The sequence below is a fragment of the Aedes albopictus genome, chromosome 1 (assembly GCF_035046485.1).
Source record: "Aedes albopictus strain Foshan chromosome 1, AalbF5, whole genome shotgun sequence".
NCBI lineage: Eukaryota > Metazoa > Arthropoda > Insecta > Diptera > Culicidae > Aedes > Aedes albopictus.
This window is the reverse complement of record NC_085136.1, coordinates 321,771,749-321,794,704: the sequence shown is the minus strand read 5'-3', so window position 1 is coordinate 321,794,704 and position 22,956 is coordinate 321,771,749. Positions and strand designations below refer to the sequence as shown.

Sequence of the window (22,956 nt, the reverse complement as noted above, 5' to 3'; positions counted from 1 at the left end):
GTTCGCATTCTTCACTTGTTGACTTTACAGTGCTTGTTTTTTACGGCCGGCTCGCAGGGCCTAACACTAACCCGGTCCGGAGGAACTCAGTAAGTTTGTCGAAGCAAACCCCCCTCTCCCTCACGGCTTCTCTCAGCATATGACCACAGTTCCCACCGGGGTTGGTTACCTCATCTTCCCTAAGGTTGCTCATAACCCGGCCGGTGCAACGTGGCGGTAGGGGTCGGAATAGCATGACAAGAGGCTGAAGGACCTTACAAGAGGTCTAAATCGCATTGCCAGAGTTTACCGTGCCAATGCTCTACAATTTTGATTGTATTAATTAATAAAATTTCAATGGGCTCGACGGCATACATCAATTTTATTATCCTGGGAAAACTAGTAGTGTTCCATTTTTCTAGATTGAAATCCTTATCAACTTTTACCGCATTTTTTTTATGGAAAATTACCCATTTTACGAACCGACAACAATGTTGATGATGATATTGATCTGTCAAATTTTCGTATATAAAATCAGCCCAAACATGTGAAAAATGAAATACATATTCTTCTTCATCTGACGTTGTCAACACTGAACCAAAGCCTGCTTCTCAGCTTAGTGTTAGTCTACGAGAATTTCCACAGTTATTTATTTAGAGCTTCCTCTGCCAATGTCAATTTTGCATGTGTTTGTCACTTTAAAATTTCTTCAATCGTATCCATATAAATTGTGATGGCTATATGTATGACATTGGCAAAATAATGTTCTCAATTTACATTAACAAATTTTCCAGATTGGTAAGCATTAAGCTAATTTCTAGTCATATCTCGAATCATTTAGCATGCAGTGTCCAAGTATGCCATTTATTTTTTCATCAATACTTTTAATATTTATAAAATATCCAGTCAAATATCCCATTTTTATCCATGATGTATGACTTTTTTTGCAGGAATTAGAGATATTATTTAGGAAAACAACGCACTTTAGGTTACATTAGTTCAAGTAAAACGATGGGTTTAATTTGTTTTATTTCATTATCCTTCAAAGATACGTGTTTATAAGGCGCATTAAATTTATCGAAGTACAAATGCCTATTTCACCAGAAAAAATGACTCGCACCATAATTTCTGGTCATAGAAAGCCAATTTTAAGTTGAAATAGTCTAGCTGAAATAATATCGCAAGCCATGTTTTGCACTTGACTAGTTTTTTTTTTTTTGACATTTTGAAACTTAGTTGAATACGGTTATGCAACAAACATTGATTACGCTTTAGAAAAGAAACTGAATTTTCATCCTCAATTGAAAAAAGAAGACGTGTAGTTTGTTTATTGAAAGTTGTCAGAATTATGTATTGTAAAACATACTAAGAAACATTATTAAGTATGCTTTGATTCATATAGAACATGATTATAACATCTCAAATATGTTGCCGAAGCTCCACCTTCTGCGCTTTTCCGGTCAAATATCTGTCTGAAAAACGGTTTTATTGTTATGAACCAAAACATAGTAACTGGTCATATTGGAGTCGAAATAATTCCTATAGAACATGTTGTGTTACTTGGGCTTTTAAAAGCCCCCTTGCAATCTCCTACAAAACCCTAACATTAATCTGAAACTTCTGGAACCGCTTCTGAAACTTTTTTAAACCTTCTGAAATCCTGCACGGAGCTCCTTGAAACACCCCAAAAAGGCTCCTGACCCCTTTGGTACCCCCCGGAAATCCTCTGAAACCCCTTTTTACACCCCTTGAACCAATTCATACGCCTTTGTGCCGCCTTAAGCCTCCTAAAGACCTCCTATATGGACATTTGGATATTTTTCAACTAATATTTTGCACAGTTTCTCGGTAAATTGAATCGCAGGCTTCACTGATCAACAAATAAATGGTGAATTGCCCTCGGGAGCTGGTTGTTATTTCCACGGAATCTGTCCTGAATGCCAGGCAGAATACATCCCAGATTCCGAGTGGAATATGTCCCACATTCGAGTATAATCATTGCCAGATTTCGGATGGAATAATTCTTTTATTCAAGGTGGAATATGTCCTAGATTTGTGCTGCAATCCTTCACCGACTACGAATGTAATCAATCACAGGTTAAGGTAAGAAAGTTACCTAGATTTTGTGTGGAATCTGTCTTTAATTCAAGATGGAATCTGTCCAAGAATCCGAATGGAATCTGTCTCATGGAATTTTACTCCAAATTCCAAGTGGAATGTATCCAAGATTCGAGCTGTAACCTGTCACAAATTACAGGTGTAAGCAGCCCCAGATTAAGGAGGGACAGTGTTTCAAATTTCGTGTGGAATGCGTCCCCGGTGCCAGGTGATTCCACCTCGGTTCCCAGGGTCGGAGTGGAATCTGTCTCAGAAAGCAGGTACAATTAAATTAATTCTGACACATATTCCTAGTGGAATATGTACCAGATTCCGGATCGAAATTGCTCCAATTACAGTCAGGATTCGTTATACACGGTGGGTAGTACTTTACGCCCACCGCGATTTTTTGGCTGCCTTTGAGCCGATTGAGCTCATTTTTTGTGTATAGATGTATCGTACGCTAATTACCTTCCAAAAACGAACTGTATTGATTGAAAGACAACAAAGAAATTGCGGTGAGCGTAAGGTGGGTGGCGTCGTTTATAGCGAATCCCGACTGTACCTGATAAAGTCTGTCGCATATTTCTGGAGAAATCCGCTTCTGATCAGCTTACGAGTGGAATCTGTCTTTAATTCGTGATAGATTTGTTTCACATTGCATGGTGGATTCGTTCCATGGAATCTGTCCCAGATTCCTGAGCGTACTGTCCCATATGCCAGGTGAAGTCAGTTCCAGATTTCATGAGGTATCTGTTCCCGATTCCTAGAGGATTTCCTCTCATGTTTAAAAAAATATATGGAATCTGTCCCAGAAATCAATGGGAAATCTGTCTTAAATCGTAGCAGGAATCAGCCTCAGATTCATGATCAATTATGACTGGTGGGATCTGTCCCTGATCCGGACAATTTCCGGATGGGATATGTTCCAGACAGTAAAACAGATCCCGATGAAATCCGTTTAGGATATCAGAATAATCTGCATAAGATTTTGAACAAAGTCTGCCCAAGCTTCCGCATGGAGTCCGTTCCAGATTTCGAGCGAAAGCCGAGTATAATCTGTTCTAGATTTCTGGCTGAAACCGTCCCAGATTCTGGATAAAACTGATCTTAGATTTTAGTAAAATCCGCCTGAGACTGTGGAATGAATCTCGGATTCCAAGTAATAGTTTTGAGGTGATTAGACGACTAGAAGAGATTGTCAAAACCTGCTGAAAATAAAATAAAAGCTATGCTGCCGTTCTACGCATATTTGTCCTATGTTATACGGGATTCTCATATAACATGAGACAATTGGACGAAGAACGGCAGTATGAGATGTAATAACGTTTGTTAATACTAGAGATGGGCAATCAGATCCGGATCCGTTCAAAAGAATCGTATCAGTAAAGTGAGTGAGTGAACCGTGGATCTTTTACAGAGAGAGCCGGGTCACCACACCCTTAAATGAAACAACACAGCGCACGAGTAACTTTCACGCAGCGAGCAAAAAGACAAAAGAATTTTCACGCAGATTTGTGTAACACCGGATCAGCACATTTTTTGTGTTGATCCGGTGTTACACAAATCTGCGTGAAAATTCTTTTGTCTTTTCGGTCGCTGCGTGAAAGTTAATCGTTGCGCTGTGTACATCGAGTTCTGCGTGCAGTTTACATGATTCTGTGAGGAAGAGCCTAAAAGAACCGATAGATTCTCTTTGTTTTGCTGTGGGTCAGGCGCAGTATCATAACGTCCGAGGCCATAATGTCCCAGGGCTTTATGGCGCATTTTTTCGGGGCATAACGTCCAAACATGCAAGTATGCCACGAAGTCCAAGGTAAGAAGGCACATAGGATATTATGGCGCACCTAAACTTTTGGACGTTACATCGCAAAAAAAAACGCGACTTAACGTCCGGGACAGTATGGCCTCGGACGTTGTGATCCGGCCCCTTTCCAAAACACAGCAGCACTACGAAACGCGCCAAGCACACACAACCAACAGCAGCGTTGGTCCAGTTCCCTCCCCCTGGCCGTGCTGCCGCAAACAACGCACACGATCTATCGCTCTCAGCTCAAGCGGGAGAGCAGTACCGACAGTCCTGATAGATCTGATCCGAACAACCCGAACTCGAACACGAACTCACACATTATCACTTCTTTCGTTCGGTTCTTCAGCAGTATCCAGATAAGAGAGATAATGCGGGTCGGGAAGATCAAGAGAATGAGTGCCGCTTGTGTGTGAAGCGGGCCCCACACGAGGATCAATACTTCATCAATATCGATACTTTTTGTTGGAATTTTCGTCAAGCTCTTGGTTACCCCTATGTATTATTGGAAAATCTTTCGATTAAGCTCAAGGTTTGATGGAAATTTTGTCAAGAAGTAGTGATATTAATGAAGTATTGATGCTCGTGTGGGGTCCCCTTGAGAGAATAAACTGGAAGCAAGCAACCCCATTTGGTTCGGTGAAGCTTGGTCATTAATTCCATAAATGAGCCGCTGATCTGCTCAAAAGATCCGGTTCACTAATGTGATGGATCCGATTCGGATCCGATCACTGCAGTGAGCCGTTTTGCCCACCTCTAGTTAATACCTCTACATGTCCAATTGGCCATTAAAATGTTACTTGGGATATCGGGTGGTATTATTCCCAGTTCCACAGTGGGATTTGTTCTTGTTTTCAAATTAAATCTGTCCCAGAAGTCTCTTGGGGAAGTGTCCAGAAGCCTCTTCTGTAATCGTACAGTCTCAATAAGCCTGTTCTAGAAGTGTTTAGGAATGTTATCTTTAAGTGCCCAGAAACTTCCTGGAAGTATGCGGAAGCCTCTATAGCCTAAGTCTAAAGGCTTATCTGGAAGTGTCCAGAAGCCTTTTGTGGAAGAATTCTGAGGTTTCTTCTATATATAAGTTTCTTCTGGAAGCCTCGGATATATCCCGAAGCCTTTTCTGGAGGTTTCAGCAGCCCCTACTGCAAGTGTCTAGAAGCCTCTTCTATGAGTCTTATCTGGAAGTTTATAGCAGCCTCATGTGAAAGTTTCCAGTATCCTGTTATGGAAATTCCTAGAAGTCTCTTCTCAAGATGCTCAATATAACTTTCTGAAAGTCCTTTTTTATATATCACCAGAAGGTTCTTCTCACATCATCAGATGTCTCTCCTGGAGCTCTGCTGAAGTATCTTCTGTAGGTTATCTAAATTTTGTAAAAGATGTTACTTAAATCCTATCCTACAGCCTTCGACAAAGTTCCAGAAGGTTCTTCTAAAGATATGTAGAAAAGGCTTCAGGTAACCTCCAGATATAGCTTTTAGGACACTCCAAAAACGCTTGTGAGGTCTTCCAGAGAAGATTTTTAATTATCTCCAGAAGAATCTTCTTCTCGAAAGACCTTCAGCAATAATGTTTCGATACCTCCATAAAAGGTTTCTGGAATATCTCAGGAGAGAGAAACATATGTACATAAACTGTTGAAATAGTCATAGACCACTAAGATGATAAGCAGGATCTGTCCATGTAGACATATGATGCCTGAAAGAAGAACTTCCCAAGCAACACACATAGTTACAAAACTGTTACGGCAGCGCATGTAAGGGTTGCATAGAAGTCACTGAGACTTACTGCGCAACCCTTACCTGCGCTGCCGTCACTGTTTTGTAACCATGTGTGTTGCTTGGGTACAGATATCATTTCTGAAATAGGGGTTCAGGAATTCATTCTGGACATGTGCCAAGCCCAGTTTGTAAGAACTGGCTAGCTCTTAGGTATACCCTCTCAGGGTCGGCAGATATCTGCTCAGGAAGACTCACAGCCCACTGAACGGAACAATGGCAGACACACACCTGAGGACAACGTCAAACACGCAATCGATTTTTGCTAAACCTCGTTGATCTGCTACGGGTTAAAACGCTGGCACTCTTGTTTGTTGCAGTCTCCGTCGGGGGTCTCCTCTCGAACACAGAGGTTTCTCAAACAGGGGCTTCGACGGCCTCGAAAAACGTGACTGTTTGTCTGTACAGTCCTATACTTTCTGCTTGGCTCCTCAATCCCGCAAACCGGCGATCCTCACATGCGTATTTCGTTACTTCTTCAGCTCTTAATCTTCCTACTCAATCTCTCTCTCTCATCTCTCTCTACCATTCTAGCCGTATGTGTGACGCAATAGTGATAACAAATTTTAATAATGTGTATGTTTTGAAGGAGTGGAGAGGGAGGGGTTAGTTGGTGCTTGAGTATCTACTGTGACGGTTAAAATCCTAAACTGTATCTGTCTCTTCCTCAGTGGTTACCATTGTTTCCGGTTTGTCGGTAACAAGTTACGGTCCTGAACCCAGAATCATCAGGACAGCAAATCATCATCTGGGATTGTCCAGATGTCTCTTCTGGAGGTCTTAACAGCATCTTCTGGAGATGTGAAAAAAAACCTCTTTGTAATTTTGATTCCGTGAATTCAACGATTGTAGCATTTAAAAAGGTTATTCCTTACGCTACTTCATTATATGAGAAATAAATAAATAAAAAAATAAATAAATAAGAAAGGAGGCCTTCGGATGCCTCTCCTTGAGATCTTCAGAACAACACCTGGAAGTTCATGCAAGCCACATTTAGAGTTCCACAGAAGCCTCTTCTAAAGGTCTTTTTTATGCTATCAAAAACCTCTCAAAGAGATTCTCAGAATCCCATGATTACCTGAAAGCATCTGGAAATCTCCAGAGGGTGTTTCTAGAGGGCTCTGGGATAAGATAAGCTTTTTGAGCCTCCGGAACCTATGTTTGCGGAGTTCCAGGAGAGATTTTTTATTAATCTTCATAAAAGTCTTCTGGAGACCTCCAGATCACGTTTCTTGAAGCCTCCAGAGAAAGATTCTCGAAAACCTAAAAATAGAGGAACAGAAGTTCAGAAACTGTGGAAGTGCTCACAGAACATAGTAGTTAAGATGGAAGACATGTCAGAACGGTTTTCTGTCCGTAAACTACGTAGACCTTGACGTAGACTTGTAGGGGTGGGGAGACTGTCTGCGCCTGGCCAAAATCTACACTTCAAACAAACTTCGGAAATTGAATCTGCTTTTGGTAGTAGCTTGTTGGCTTTTCTGAAAGTGGTGGTGTGATCTGAATAAAAGAAGAGACTTCTGATTGCTTTTCAAAGAATGTTTGAACATTTCGTTTTAGAGAGGTGTGGACACTTCCAGGAAAAGTTCATCTGAACAACTTCGATTTAGACTTCTGGATACACTCTGCTGAAACTCCTGAAATTCCTTAAAACGCCTTGAAATCACCCTAAAACCCCTGATGTGTTTCCCGATGCCTCACGTTGGAAATAGCTCGCTGACGTAGTACACGGTTTGGGTCAAACATGACCCTAATGCACAAAAAGGGTTAAACTCTACCGAAGCGCCCTGAAACCCCATGAACACCCACCCTCTGAAATATACTGAAACTCCTCAACACCCGCCCAAGAAACCCCTCATAAAGCTCCCGTAGACTTCTCTTAAAGCTTAAACTTTACTGAAACATCCTGAAGTTTATTGAAAGCCCTCGAAAGCCTCTCATGAGATCACTGCAGAAGTCTTTTGAACTGTACTGAATCCCTCTGGATCGCTCTGAAGTCAGCTGTACCTCTTAAAATCTACTGAAACGCCATGAAACTTCTCGAAACCCCTCTGAGTTCACTGTAGACTTCTCATTGACTGTTCTGAAGCCATCTGAGCCCCTCTGAAGCCCTATGAACCCCTTTAAATCCACTGAAACGCTATGAAAAGCCACAGAAAACTCTCCAACCAACAACCCCCCCTCCCTTCCCCTCTCCGGGGGAAATTTGCAAAAACATAGTATGAGCGAAATGCTTTACTTGGGATTGGGATAGCTAGTTGGGAACTGCTTTAGTATATTAATTGAGGTTTTACTGTGCTATGGATTCTTGTAGCATTCGGCCCTAAAATATGTATTCATCTCATGAGCTCTCTGAGAGAATTCCATGGTTATTATGCTACAAGTAAAACGAAAAAACTTTATTACCTTATGACTACTTTACGGACGGAAATCCGGACTAGTTTTATGTGCCGGCTAGGGTGAAGTTTCGTCAAACCGCCTAACCCGATAGAATGACACATCGTTCACCAACGTGTTGCTTGTCATTGGCCCTGACAATTAGATATGAAAACTTGTAAATCAAAAGACAAATTAGCTTTCTAGTGTTCTAGTAGCGATGAATGTACACGTATTCAAATTTTCGGAACTCAAAATATGGCCAACCTTCTAAGAGGAGACTTTTTAAGTTTTCAAACTTCCTGGGTGAAGATCTAAAGATTCCAGGTTAGGTTAGGAAAATCTAAAGAAGTCTTCAGGTGAAACCTATTTGATCTTTAAGGAAGAAGCCCTTCCAAACTTCAAGGGGGAAGCCTTTTCAAGCTTCCAATAGGGGAAATCTTTCCAAGCTTTCAGGGGGACGCCCTTCCAGTCTTCCAGAGGGAAGCCTTTCGAACCTTTCAGGGAGAAGCATTTTGGGGGAAGCTTCTCTGGGGAAGCCTCTCCAAGTTTCCAGGAAGAAGCCTTCCCAAGCTTCCCAGAAGGAAGCCTCAAAGCTTCCAAGAGGAAGCCTTGTAAAGCTTCCAAGAGCCTTCTCAAGCTTCCAGGAGAAAACCTCTCCAAGCATTTAGGGGGAAGCCTTCTCAAGCTTACAGGCCAACCCCCTTAAGCTTCCAGGAGGAAGCCTTCTTAAGCTTCCTGGATGACTGCAACATCCCCGGGGGGAAGCTTTCAAAGCTACCAAGAGGAAGCCTTATAAAGCTTCCAAAAGAAAATCTTATAAAGATTCCACGAAAAAGCCTTCTCAAGTTTCCAGGAGGAAACCTTTCCTAGCTTCCAGGGAGAAACCTTTCTAAGCATTCAAGGGGAAGCCTTTCCAAGCTTTCATAGGAAAGTCTTTTAAAGCTTTCAGGGAGGTAGCATTCAGGGTGAAGTCTTTTGAGCTTGCCCGTTGGAACTCTTCTGTAACTTGAAATTTATCCACAGAAACACCACCAATCATGACATTCACGTTCGCCCGCCTTCCGTCCTGACAGTCAGCTTCCGAATGCAAATTTCACACCGTCCAATTTCAATAATTTCAACATTCTTTTCAATGCCAATCAACGCCCCTCCTCCCCACCTTCTTCGCATCTGTTCTCGGACCATGAATAGAATCGCCTTCTGCCAGCACCACACACACACACACCACCAATCTGCACACAGAGAATTACATTTTTCTCCGTCAATAAACTAGAGGAAGATAGGAGCAGCGTTACGGCCGGGATTCGATTCCTACTAGGACGCAAGGACACCGTCGTAGAGGATTTCGTTTCCTCTCCGGGATTTAGAGGGGTTAGAAAGGATGAATGGGATATCAGTGGTTGGGTGGGTTGGGTATGCGAGAAAAGGTGATTTCTGGTGAAGTGATCCGGTCTATTCAGAGTGTATTTCTCTATTCTTTCCGTGAACGAGGACTTTCCATCGGGTGTCTTCTATATGTGGGAGAGATGGAGAGCTTAGTATTTCAACAGTCAAATTTTGGATCCCGGATCCCATTAGGCGTGTTGAATGGACTTGGAGAGTTTGTAGCAAATTGAACCCTGACTGACTCGGTGGGAGGTGCAGAGGCCAATTACTGGTTGGATGTAGGGCTGAACGGAACATTTTGTAGGTGTTTTATCTTTTCTATTGAAAAAAGGAAGTTTAGCTCGTAGTTAAGCGGATGAAAGGAGATAATTGGATCGTGTTATTCATATCAGAAGCCATTCAATTTGAGGCGATTCTTGAATTCAAAATCTATGGAAAGATATTTTTTTTTTCTTTTCAGGGTGGTAGCTTCTACTCCGGATATTTAATAATTATTTTTACAACTTTTTACAATCTGAAGATTTAATCACTTCCAACACTGTTTATGGCCAGGCTTCCTTTTTCCATAAACCTAAAACTTTACTTCGTCCAGTGAGTATCGAGTACTTAATTTGCAAAGTGTCAAAGTTCAATTTGCTTCTGTCTTCTATCTGATTATACTTTTTCTGGAGAATTTCCATTCCATGCGACCAGAAGTCAGCGGTGACAAAATGAGATGCTTTACTTTGAAAATATATGTAAATTGATCAGAAGTAGCACACAAGGTTTTAATCTTACTTTTCTGAAACCTCAAGCTATATTAAAACCATTTTAAAACCTTAAAAGTCTAGGTGATGTCATGGTCATTTTTGTTAAACCGAAATTAACCTCAAAGTTTTAGTTTTAATCCCTGTTAATGGCGTCTACTTCCAGGAACAAAAGAGGTTTTATTGTTGTTTTATTGTGGTTTTATTACCCCTTAAATTGCGAATATTGTATAAAAGATCTAAAAAACAAAGAAAATAGAACTGGAACAAAAAACTTCTTTCACGAAAATCACAGATTTACATGTCGAGCCTCAAGCCAACTACCTCAGGCTTACACCAGATTTCCGAAACGTGATAGAAACGGTCTCAAGTTTCTTTCCAGCTGAGTTTTCTTTTCCTCTGTCTCAGCAAGAAGTCTACCCAAAGCCGACATGCTTTCCATTAATGAGGGTCGTCAGCTTTTCCAGTTCGGTCGACTTGGCCAACAGTGGGTGTCTCACTTCCATCCAACCGACCATCCAACCAAAGAGATATCACGTATCGCCCCATCCCTCACGCTGAGGTCAAAATTTGATACGCCCTCTGCGATAGAAGAAAAAGGATAAGATTTCTGCTTTCTTCCATCTCGATTCCCAAGCAGCAGCAGCAGTCATCATTGATTGGTTGCCTCTCGTTATCTCACCCGTTGCAGACCTGCCAGGACCGATGTGCCATCGATGTACGCCGAGGACGATGTGTTCGAGGACGACTTCCAGCGGCAACCGGGCGATCCCCGGTGCAGTCGAGCTTCCTCCACCCTGCGGAGCAGCCGGTACATCTCCGAGGGCTTTGTACAGTATTCGCAGCCTAGTCTTAATGGTGAGTAGACTTTTATTTTGATTTTTTTTTCTAAAACAGAATCAGCATTTTTGTATCAGCCACCTATGAGAAATCGAATCGAAATCGAATCGAAATCGAATCGAAATCGAATCGAAATCGAATCGAAATCGAATCGAAATCGAATCGAAATCGAATCGAAATCGAATCGAAATCGAATCGAAATCGAATCGAAATCGAATCGAAATCGAATCGAAATCGAATCGAAATCGAATCGAAATCGAATCGAAATCGAATCGAAATCGAATCGAAATCGAATCGAAATCGAATCGAAATCGAATCAAAATCGAATCGAAATCAAATCGAAATCGAATCAAAATCGAATCGAAATCGAATCGAAATCGAATCGTAATCGAATCGAAAACGAATCGAAAACGAATCGAAATCGAATCGAAATTTCTCTGGAGAAGCCTTTCAAGCTTTAATCTGGAGAATTTAAGTTAAAATACACATTAATAAAAACAAAAAAAAAATTAATCTGGAGAAACCTTTTAAGCTTCTCTCTGGAGAAGTCCTTCAGGCTTCTCTCCAGGAGAAGTCTCCCAGGCTTCTCTCCAGGAGAAGTCTTCCAGGCTTCTCCACAGGAGAAGTCTTCCAGGCTTCTCCACAGGAGAAGTCTTCCAGGCTTCTCCACAGGAGAAGTCTTCCAGGCTTCTCCACAGGAGAAGTCTTCCAGGCTTCTCCACAGGAGAAGTCTTCCAGGCTTCTCCACAGGAGAAGTCTTCCAGGCTTCTCCACAGGAGAAGTCTTCCAGGCTTCTCCACAGGAGAAGTCTTCCAGGCTTCTCCACAGGAGAAGTCTTCCAGGCTTCTCCACAGGAGAAGTCTTCCAGGCTTCTCCACAGGAGAAGTCTTCCAGGCTTCTCCACAGGAGAAGTCTTCCAGGCTTCTCCACAGGAGAAGTCTTCCAGGCTTCTCCACAGGAGAAGTCTTCCAGGCTTCTCCACAGGAGAAGTCTTCCAGGCTTCTCCACAGGAGAAGTCTTCCAGGCTTCTCCACAGGAGAAGTCTTCCAGGCTTCTCCACAGGAGAAGTCTTCCAGGCTTCTCCACAGGAGAAGTCTTCCAGGCTTCTCCACAGGAGAAGTCTTCCAGGCTTCTCCACAGGAGAAGTCTTCCAGGCTTCTCCACAGGAGAAGTCTTCCAGGCTTCTCCACAGGAGAAGTCTTCCAGGCTTCTCCACAGGAGAAGTCTTCCAGGCTTCTCCACAGGAGAAGTCTTCCAGGCTTCTCCACAGGAGAAGTCTTCCAGGCTTCTCCACAGGAGAAGTCTTCCAGGCTTCTCCCCAGGAGAAGTCTCCCAGGCTTCTCCCCAGGAGAAGTCTCCCAGGCTTCTCCCCAGGAGAAGTCTCCCAGGCTTCTCCCCAGGAGAAGTCTCCCAGGCTTCTCCCCAGGAGAAGTCTCCCAGGCTTCTCCCCAGGAGAAGTCTCCCAGGCTTCTCCCCAGGAGAAGTCTCCCAGGCTTCTCCCCAGGAGAAGTCTCCCAGGCTTCTCCCCAGGAGAAGTCTCCCAGGCTTCTCCCCAGGAGAAGTCTCCCAGGCTTCTCCCCAGGAGAAGTCTCCCAGGCTTCTCCTCAGGAGAAGTCTCCCAGGCTTCTTCTCAGGAGAAGTCTCCCAGGCTTCTCCTCATGAGAAGTCTCCCAGGCTTCTCCTCAGGAGAAGTCTCCCAGGAGAAGTCTCCTAGGCTTCTCCCCAGGAGAAGTCTCCCAGGCTTCTCTCCAGGAGAAGTCTTGCAGGCTTCTCCCCAGGAGAAGTCTCCCAGGCTTCTCCCCAGGAGAAGTCTCCCAGGCTTCTCTCCAGGAGAAGTCTTGCAGGCTTCTCCCCAGGAGAAGTCTCCCAGGCTTCTCCCCAGGAGAAGTCTCCTAGGCTTCTCCCCAGGAGAAGTCTCCCAGGCTTCTCTCCAGGAGAAGTCTTGCAGGCTTCTCCCCAGGAGAAGTCTCCCAGGCTTCTCCCCAGGAGAAGTCTCTCAGGCTTGTCCCCAGGAGAAGTCTCCCAGGCTTCTCCCCAGGAGAAGTCTCCTAGGCTTCTCCCCAGGAGAAGTCTCCCAGGCTTCTCCCCAGGAGAAGTCTCCCAGGCTTCTCCCCAGGAGAAATCTTCCAGGCTTCTCCCCAGGAGAAGTCGCCCAGGCTTCTCCCCAGGAGAAGTCGCCCAGGCTTCTCCCCAGGAGAAGTCGCCCAGGCTTCTCCCCAGGAGAAGTCTCCCAGGCTTCTCTCCAGGAGAAGTCTTGCATGCTTCTCCCCAGGAGAAGTCTCCCAGGCTTCTCTCCAGGAGAAGTCTTGCAGGCTTCTCCCCAGGAGAAGTCTCCCAGGCTTCTCCCCAGGAGAAGTCTCCCAGGCTTCTCGCCAGGAGAAGTCTCCCAGGCTTCTCCCCAGGAGAAGTCTCCCAGGCTTCTCCCCAGGAGAAGTCTCCCAGGCTTCTCCCCAGGAGAAGTCTCCCAGGCTTCTCCCCAGGAGAAGTCTCCCAGGCTTCTCCCCAGGAGAAGTCTCCCAGGCTTCTCCCCAGGAGAAGTCTCCCAGGCTTCTCCCCAGGAGAAGTCTCCCAGGCATCTCCCCAGGAGAAGTCTCCCAGGCTTCTCCCCAGGAGAAGTCTCCCAGGCTTCTCACCAGGAGAAGTCTCCCAGGCTTCTCACCAGGAGAAGTCTCCCAGGCTTCTCCCCAGGAGAAGTCTCCCAGGCTTCTCCCCAGGAGAAGTCTCCCAGGCTTCTCCCCAGGAGAAGTCTCCCAGGCTTCTCCCCAGGAGAAGTCTCCCAGGCTTCTCCCCAGGAGAAGTCTCCCAGGCTTCTCCCCAGGAGAAGTCTCCCAGGCTTCTCCCCAGGAGAAGTCTCCCAGGCTTCTCCCCAGGAGAAGTCTCCCAGGCTTCTCCCCAGGAGAAGTCTCCCAGGCTTCTCCCCAGGAGAAGTCTCCCAGGCTTCTCCTCAGGAGAAGTCTCCCAGGCTTCTCCCCAGGAGAAGTCTCCCAGGCTTCTCCCCAGGAGAAGTCTCCCAGGCTTCTCCCCAGGAGAAGTCTCCCAGGCTTCTCCCCAGGAGAAGTCTCCCAGGCTTCTCCCCAGGAGAAGTCTCCTAGGCTTCTCCCCAGGAGAAGTCTCCCAGGCTTCTCTCCAGGAGAAGTCTTGCAGGCTTCTCCCCAGGAGAAGTCTCCCAGGCTTCTCCCCAGGAGAAGTCTCTCAGGCTTGTCCCCAGGAGAAGTCTCCCAGGCTTCTCCCCAGGAGAAGTCTCCTAGGCTTCTCCCCAGGAGAAGTCTCCCAGGCTTCTCCCCAGGAGAAGTCTCCCAGGCTTCTCCCCAGGAGAAGTCTCCCAGGCTTCTCCCCAGGAGAAGTCTCCCAGGCTTCTCCCCAGGAGAAGTCTCCCAGGCTTCTCCCCAGGAGAAGTCTCCCAGGCTTCTCCCCAGGAGAAATCTTCCAGGCTTCTCCCCAGGAGAAGTCTCCCAGGCTTCTCCCCAGGAGAAGTCGCCCAGGCTTCTCCTCAGGAGAAGTCTCCCAGGCTTCTCTCCAGGAGAAGTCTTGCAGGCTTCTCCCCAGGAGAAGTCTCCCAGGCTTCTCTCCAGGAGAAGTCTCCCAGGCTTCTCTCCAGGAGAAGTCTTGCAGGCTTCTCCCCAGGAGAAGTCTCCCAGGCTTCTCCCCAGGAGAAGTCTCCCAGGCTTGTCCCCAGGAGAAGTCTCCCAGGCTTCTCCCCAGGAGAAGTCTCCCAGGCTTGTCCCCAGGAGAAGTCTCCCAGGCTTCTCCCCAGGAGAAGTCAGCCAGGCTTCTCCCCAGGAGAAGTCTTCCAGGCTTCTCCCCAGGAGAAGTCTCCCAGGCTTCTCTCCTGAGAAGTGTTTCAAACTTCTCTTTGAAAGGCCTCCCATGCTTCACTTCGTACAAACCTTTCTTTTTTGTGTAAAGGGCTTTCAAGCACATCCCTGGAGAAGCTTTCTACGCATTTCTTTCTGTTCTTTTGTCATTTGAATATTGAAGCCATCTTTATAGGATTGGACGAATGAGCAGCCTCTCTACGTGGATCCACTGGCTTCTGATTAGCAATATCCTCACCTGGACAGACCACAGGTAGATTTGTTCAATTTCTAGCATTCTCCACGGCTCGAAACGTGCTTCCAGTGCCACTAAATCAACCTGAAACGACAATGGCACGCATCAGCCACACCGTTGCAACCAACTGGTGGCATCAATGGAATGAAATATTGAACACCGGAGACAAAAGTGTACCACTTTTCCCCGTAAAATCAATTAGAGAGGCTTTTCCTCTGCTTTTCACTGCTCATGTGAAGCTCTCGGGTCGGGTCTGGATTTTTGGCTGCCTGTCTCTCTGACCGATTGTTGAACTGGGCCATGTGTGCCAACAAACAAAGAATTGGACATGCTCGTGGACACAAAACCAATCAAACACACGTTCACTTTAGCAAATGAAAACATTTTACATGCTGTGAGCTCACACAATCCGTCAGTCCGCACTAAACTGCTGTTGTGAATTGTCCTGGATCGACGCAGATCGATACGGATGTTCCTCGGCATTCAACTCTCTATCCCTCTGCAGGGAGATGGCTTTTTTCTCCGCACTAGAATTTCCAATAACTGAAAATGACTTCGGGAAGAAAATGCACATTTTTTTCGTGACACATTCAGCTTTCCAGACTACCACTAGAATAGTAGTATGCTATAATCCAGGTGGATATCAATGACAAAGCCGATTTTCCTCGTCTAACTCGAGGCAGCAAACAAACGCTCCGTTACGGCATAAAATGGAACACGCAGCTACGTAAACCCCCTTCAGCTTAGTCAGGTGGCAGAGCCACAGACAAATGGATGTGAGGAACATAATTCGAACGTTTCTAGTTGATTTAAGCCTCGAAATGGAGTTGCATGCAGCTTGACTAACAGATGGCGGTAGTGTTAAACGTCAAACGCTCGCCAAGTGGCGCGATGCACTCGCCTCTCGTTGTGACAACCATTCTCAATCAAATATCTATCGGCAGTTCTTTAACGGAGGGAACTGGGCGTTCCATTTGTCTGTGTGCTCACAGTGTTTGAGGACCGTAGTTGACTGTAGTGGCGGCAGCCCGGTGGAGCCGCTCAGGAATTCCTGTTTTGTTGCATAAAACATTGCATTGTAAACACCATCCATCGAATGACAAGGGGGTGTGTGCGACTGCGGGGAGTTTTTCAGCTGGCCCCGCAGGGGCTCGTTTTGACAGACTGCTCTCTTGACGGCAGCGGCGGTGGTGGTGTGTCATTGTTTCGACTCAAGTCTCTGCCGACCTCTCGTTGTGGCACCACCATCACTGCACTGTGAATGTGGAAATCGATTGCCTTCGATAGCAACGTCGACGCTGCTGTGTTGTCGTTATGCGATGCGATACCACACCATACCTACATTGTTGTCTCTTCTTGTGCATGACTGCTGGAAGGCTGAGTGAGCAAAAGTGAACTGGATGAGAAGATGGTTGTGCAGCAAGAAGCGACTTCGGTGTAACACGTTAAATGGCCGTAAGGTGTGTACATTGTAGCTCACTCACACACGATGGGAAGTAGGCCTGCGGGAAAATTTGCATTTACGTTCGATAATGGGTTTGAGTGATGTGAATCAATGCCGATGGGACAACCCAACTAACAATCGTCAGCCGCAAACAAGCATGCATGCTGAATTGTTGCTTTATAATAGTAATTATAGCTGAACTAAAATTATGCTGTACACATTACTGTACAAATGCTTTTTCAATTGAAAAAGTAGTCAATGTTCAACTTTTCGTATTGGTATAAACAATGATAATTTAAAACACTTTTCGAGCGTTTAATAAGATTTTTACTCGACACGCAGTAATTCCTTTACAGCATAGTTTAACAAGACTTTTTTCTGCTTCTTGTTCATGTAAAAATTAGGACATGTATCTGTATAATGTGTTTTTCACAAGTCAAATAAGCGCTTTCGTTTCATCATACTTCGACTCAGAGTACATGATGAAAAACACGTGTTTTTTACCGAACAACAGCTGAATTAATCTGTTGTTCAGTCGTTAACCATAATGTTGTGCTAATTCACCACTGCTTTATAGGAGTGAGAGTCTGATCATTATTAAACCACGGGAAGTTTATGTTTTGATTTGAGCGCTGCAATTCATCATCTCTAGGATGGCGCAGATAGGAAGGCATGCGGCTGGCAATCGACGGGTCTCGAGTTCGAATCTGGATTTAGGTAAATTTATGTGTAGTTATTATTTCACAATATTTGTTCACAGCATTAAGTTCCAATTATAAACTCTTGTGGAAATTGAAAAATTTTGCATTTTTTTTTATTTTTAATCATTTTTGCTAAAGCTGAATAACAGCTTTACTATGTATTTGTAAAACGATTTAACAACAAACATTTCAGTTGGTACACAACACTATGCTTTAAAGTTTCTCCAAATTTGTGTGAACAAAACCCGAACAAAGGTTGTGCCTGAAAATTATCCAAATGTTATTCAGCATCATGCTGAATCAATTCGTCGTAAAGGTGCTTGTAAAATGAGTGATTGTTAGTTGGGAATGGTCTGATAAATGTAGGAAGATCCAGTTTGTTTTGTTTTTTTTTTCAAGAACAATACGGCTGTATAGAAAATGTTACAGCTAGATATTCTTTCAAGAACATGTTGTAAAAGTGTTGAGGTTCGTTGCACTCATGGGCACCATGCACGACTTGACAACAACCACCCCCCACCCCCCTTCCCGGAGAGGCTTAAAGTTTGGGAAAGTTTAGTAGTTTAGTGAAGCGAATATAACACGGGGCAGGCTACGGTGGGCTGGGCACATAGCTAGTCTGCCGGAGGAACAACAAGCTTAAGCCATATTCAGCACGTTCCCACGTTAGCGCTTTGCTGTTGAAGATGCTTGATTCGGCGTACATTGTCCTATTAACATAGGACAACTATTCTGCACAGTGTAGGCCATAAAGTATCAAGACAAAAATTATTAATCAAAGGCTGTTCTTTTCTACAAAATGTGGAAACATCAATTATCTCTGATACACAGAGCTTTCCCATGTGTCTGCACTTGCACAGCACTATCCTGAAATACCCCTTTCTGAAGTGTTCGGACCTCTCAGCGAACCAATAACTATAATCTGCAGCAGAAACAACAGCACTCTTGCATCTTTCATACCTGGAGTTGCTAGTCATCGTTCTTCTCCATTTTTAAACAGCTCCTAACTAATCATTTGTATGTAAATTTTGTCCCAATTATTCCCGCCAGTCACGTCAAGCTCTGGTCCGGAGCCTTGGTTGCCTTTTCACCATACCGTCGTCGTTGTTGCTGTCGTCGTTGTTGTCGTCCTCATCTGAAAATGGATGCAACCCCGGCAGAGAGTGTTTTCTTGTACTTGCATGTCGTTACCGCTGCTGTTGCTGCTGTTGTTGTTATTGTTTATCGTCCATTTACAACGTCAACCGAGCGCTGACTTTGTACCCAAATGACAACATCCTTCCCGTCTGTCTGCTGGTTTCGGTTCTACGTCCACCATGACCGCCTCCATGCCAGTTAACCTATAGGTACATCTCCCCGGAGGAGGCAAAAAGCAGAGCAACGAATTTCCGAGAGCATGAATTCAACATAATCATTACATCTCTCGTTGTTGTACACATCAAGCGCGGCACCCACACTCCTGCTTGGGAGTGGGTGCCACCGCCCGGTCGGTGGGGGTGTATGTCATCAATGGTATTAGCATGCCAGGGTTCTGGGCGGTTGTTCTTGTTTGTCACACGGTCAGGAACCATTCTGCTTGTACAACAACATACAAGGCCTCTGAAGTGTCCCCCAAGCCTACGACGATAAAGGTTCATCCCGGTAGAGAGGTTACAGTTTGAGATGGAAATGCGACGGAACACGTGGGGATGTAAGCCAAAGCGCTAGCCTTTGGGTGATGACTGCTTGGAAATGAGCTGAAGTCTTCTTCGTTCGTCTTCGGTCCCACAATCCATTCCGGGTGACATGATTCTTCAAAATCTAGAAGCGTGCGCTTCGGTTCCCAGCATACCAGCAATCAGGAATTGACTTCATCTGTGTGTGGCAACGAAAGCAGCAGTGGTTCTCCATTGGAGATTGTTGTGGTTTACTCGTAAAGTAAAGGCTACTTCAATTTGAACAAGAGCCACATCATTGTCTTCTCTGTCTTCTCTGTCTTCTCTGTCTTCTCTGTCTTCTCTGTCTTCTCTGTCTTCTCTGTCTTCTCTGTCTTCTCTGTCTTCTCTGTCTTCTCTGTCTTCTCTGTCTTCTCTGTCTTCTCTGTCTTCTCTGTCTTCTCTGTCTTCTCTGTCTTCTCTGTCTTCTCTGTCTTCTCTGTCTTCTCTGTCTTCTCTGTCTTCTCTGTCTTCTCTGTCTTCTCTGTCTTCTCTGTCTTCTCTGTCTTCTCTGTCTTCTCTGTCTTCTCTGTCTTCTCTGTCTTCTCTGTCTTCTCTGTCTTCTCTGTCTTCTCTGTCTTCTCTGTCTTCTCTGTCTTCTCTGTCTTCTCTGTCTTCTCTGTCTTCTCTGTCTTCTCTGTCTTCTCTGTCTTCTCTGTCTTCTCTGTCTTCTCTGTCTTCTCTGTCTTCTCTGTCTTCTCTGTCTTCTCTGTCTTCTCTGTCTTCTCTGTCTTCTCTGTCTTCTCTGTCTTCTCTGTCTTCTCTGTCTTCTCTGTCTTCTCTGTCTTCTCTGTCTTCTCTGTCTTCTCTGTCTTCTCTGTCTTCTCTGTCTTCTCTGTCTTCTCTGTCTTCTCTGTCTTCTCTGTCTTCTCTGTCTTCTCTGTCTTCTCTGTCTTCTCTGTCTTCTCTGTCTTCTCTGTCTTCTCTGTCTTCTCTGTCTTCTCTGTCTTCTCTGTCTTCTCTGTCTTCTCTGTCTTCTCTGTCTTCTCTGTCTTCTCTGTCTTCTCTGTCTTCTCTGTCTTCTCTGTCTTCTCTGTCTTCTCTGTCTTCTCTGTCTTCTCTGTCTTCTCTGTCTTCTCTGTCTTCTCTGTCTTCTCTGTCTTCTCTGTCTTCTCTGTCTTCTCTGTCTTCTCTGTCTTCTCTGTCTTCTCTGTCTTCTCTGTCTTCTCTGTCTTCTCTGTCTTCTCTGTCTTCTCTGTCTTCTCTGTCTTCTCTGTCTTCTCTGTCTTCTCTGTCTTCTCTGTCTTCTCTGTCTTCTCTGTCTTCTCTGTCTTCTCTGTCTTCTCTGTCTTCTCTGTCTTCTCTGTCTTCTCTGTCTTCTCTGTCTTCTCTGTCTTCTCTGTCTTCTCTGTCTTCTCTGTCTTCTCTGTCTTCTCTGTCTTCTCTGTCTTCTCTGTCTTCTCTGTCTTCTCTGTCTTCTCTGTCTTCTCTGTCTTCTCTGTCTTCTCTGTCTTCTCTGTCTTCTCTGTCTTCTCTGTCTTCTCTGTCTTCTCTGTCTTCTCTGTCTTCTCTGTCTTCTCTGTCTTCTCTGTCTTCTCTGTCTTCTCTGTCTTTTCTGTTTTCTCTGCCTTCGATGTTTTCTCTCGGGGAGCCGAATCGGCCACTATATACGCAGGAATTGAAACGAAAATTTTGAGATTTTATTTGGTTTGCTGCAGAATGGTTTGTCAAGAAAAATAAACCAAATAAAAGCTGTGGTTTGAAAACCCCTGCAACAACAAGCAAGAACGCTGTTTCCGTACAATCTTGTTGGTATCCTCGTATCGTGTTTGTACCGTTGTTGGTACAGACCTACCAACCCAACTACCAACAGTAGTCATGGGACAGATGAAAATTAGTCGACTTGATAATGTCAGCTGATGGGCAATGTGTGCTGTCATCGCCAGTGTCGTCCTCGAACTTGTCTGATTCGGCTAGAAGCAACAAAGAAATAAAAAACAAACATCTTCTAAACACGAGAAAGGGCTCAGCCGGCAAAAAACTCATGAACTTGGGTAAAAACATTGTAGCCCTCGACGGCGTCGAGGGCGATGACGACGACGACGACGACGACGACGACGACGACGACGCTGGTGGGATCGCATTGATGAGGACGACGACCATTCAACGGTACAATTAGGTTGGGGTATGCGAAATCTGTTATCATCTTCTGTCGTCGAATCCGTCGTCGTCGTAGTCGCTCCAACTAGAATATCTAATCTGGGTGGCAACAAGAGCAGCAGCAGCATCCATCGGGGTCGTGTGATATCCCAACCACCAACCAAGGATAAGAAGCGTGTTTCGTCCGCTGGTTCTGCTGAAGTAGGCTCGTGAATGATGAAGAGGTTTAATACCAGGGAAAGGCCGAAAACCGCAAAAAAGGGCCAAATAGGAGCCAGCCGTCGTCGTCGATGGATGACGGACTACGACGACACACAGTTGTTGATGATGATGAGAGATGCCGAAAAACTATGGGAACTGAGCACGTCAAGGCGGACCTTTCGGCCTTGGTATCTATGTAGCTTTTTCTGGTATCAAGTGCCGGTAAGCTCTGATGAGGCCGATAGTTGTTGATGACAACGTCTTGAGTTGAAACTGTGATGTGATGATGAGCTAGAAAAGGAGCGATAACTGTTGACATCGCAGAGACCCCTGAGTGCAGTTGGTTTGGTGCAAAAATGTGCCCTTCTAGAGGTGACAATCCACGAGGGGGATTACTAGAAGCTGAATCTACGACTAGTGCATATGCAGCAAGTAAATAACGAGATCCTAGGGTAATGATGAACAGAGATTTTGGCTGATAATGTAGTGATTTTCGCGTGAATCATTCAAGAAACCCTGGAAACCAAAAGAGGAAGATGCATGGAGGGGCTCTTGTAGAAATTTTAGAAGAAAGACTTATTGGAAAAATCTTTAATAGCACTTCTTGTAAAATTTCTGCAGGAATGCTCTAGCAAAAATTTACAAGACAGAGTTATTGTCATGGATTTCTGCAACAAACTTAATCTGAGATTCCTCATGAAACTTTTTCTAAGATTCCTCAAAAATCTTTTTCTGGAATGCTCCTAGAAATCTTTACGAAGATTACTCCAGACTCCGAATACAAAGTTCCTGGAGACATTCATGGAGAAATCATCGTAGAAATTTCTGAAGGTATCATTCAGGAACTCCTTGATTCCTCCTCGAACACCTTCATATATATTCCTTCTGGAACTCCTTCAGAGATTCCTTGAGGAACTCCTTCAGAGATTCCTAGAGGAACTCCTTCAGAGATTCCTAGAGGAACTCCTTCAGAGATTCCTAGAGGAACTCCTTCAGGGATTCCTCCAGGAACTCCTTCAGGGATTCCTCCAGGAACTCCTTCAGGGATTCCTCCAGGAACTCCTTCAGGGATTCCTCCAGGAACTCCTTCAGGGATTCCTCCAGGAACTCCTTCAGGGATTCCTCCAGGAACTCCTTCAGGGATTCCTCCAGGAACTCCTTCAGGGATTCCTCCAGGAACTCCTCCAGGGATTCCTCCAGGAACTCCTTCAGGGATTCCTCCAGGAACTCCTTCAGGGATTCCTCCAGGAACTCCTTCAGGGATTCCTCCAGGAACTCCTTCAGGGATTCCTCCAGGAACTCCTTCAGGGATTCCTCCAGGAACTCCTTCAGGGATTCCTCCAGGAACTCCTTCAGGGATTCCTCCAGGAACTCCTTCAGGGATTCCTCCAGGAACTCCTTCAGGGATTCCTCCAGGAACTCCTTCAGGGATTCCTCCAGGAACTCCTTCAGGGATTCCTCCAGGAACTCCTTCAGGGATTCCTTCAGGAACTCCTTCAGGGATTCCTCCAGGAACTCCTTCAGGGATTCCTCCAGGAACTCCTTCAGGGATTCCTCCAGGAACTCCTTCAGGGATTCCTCCAGGAACTCCTTCAGGGATTCCTCCAGGAACTCCTTCAGGGATTCCTTCAGGAACTCCTTCAGGGATTCCTCCAGGAACTCCTTCAGGGATTCCTCCAGGAACTCCTTCAGGGATTCCTCCAGGAACTCCTTCAGGGATTCCTCCAGGAACTCCTTCAGGGATTCCTCCAGGA

At 45.1% G+C, this 22,956-nt stretch overlaps 1 protein-coding gene across 4 annotated transcripts in view; it reads left to right on the top strand.

Annotated features, from left to right (window-relative positions):
- Positions 1-22,956, top strand: part of LOC109406630 (uncharacterized) — a 688,592-nt gene that overhangs the window by 644,058 nt on the left and 21,578 nt on the right. For all 4 annotated transcript variants that reach the window (XM_062847228.1, XM_062847227.1, XM_062847225.1 and 1 more), the window contains one exon: positions 10,864-11,030. In XM_062847228.1, coding sequence (XP_062703212.1) covers positions 10,864-11,030 — 167 coding nt within the window. The remainder of the gene's footprint in view (positions 1-10,863; positions 11,031-22,956) is intronic.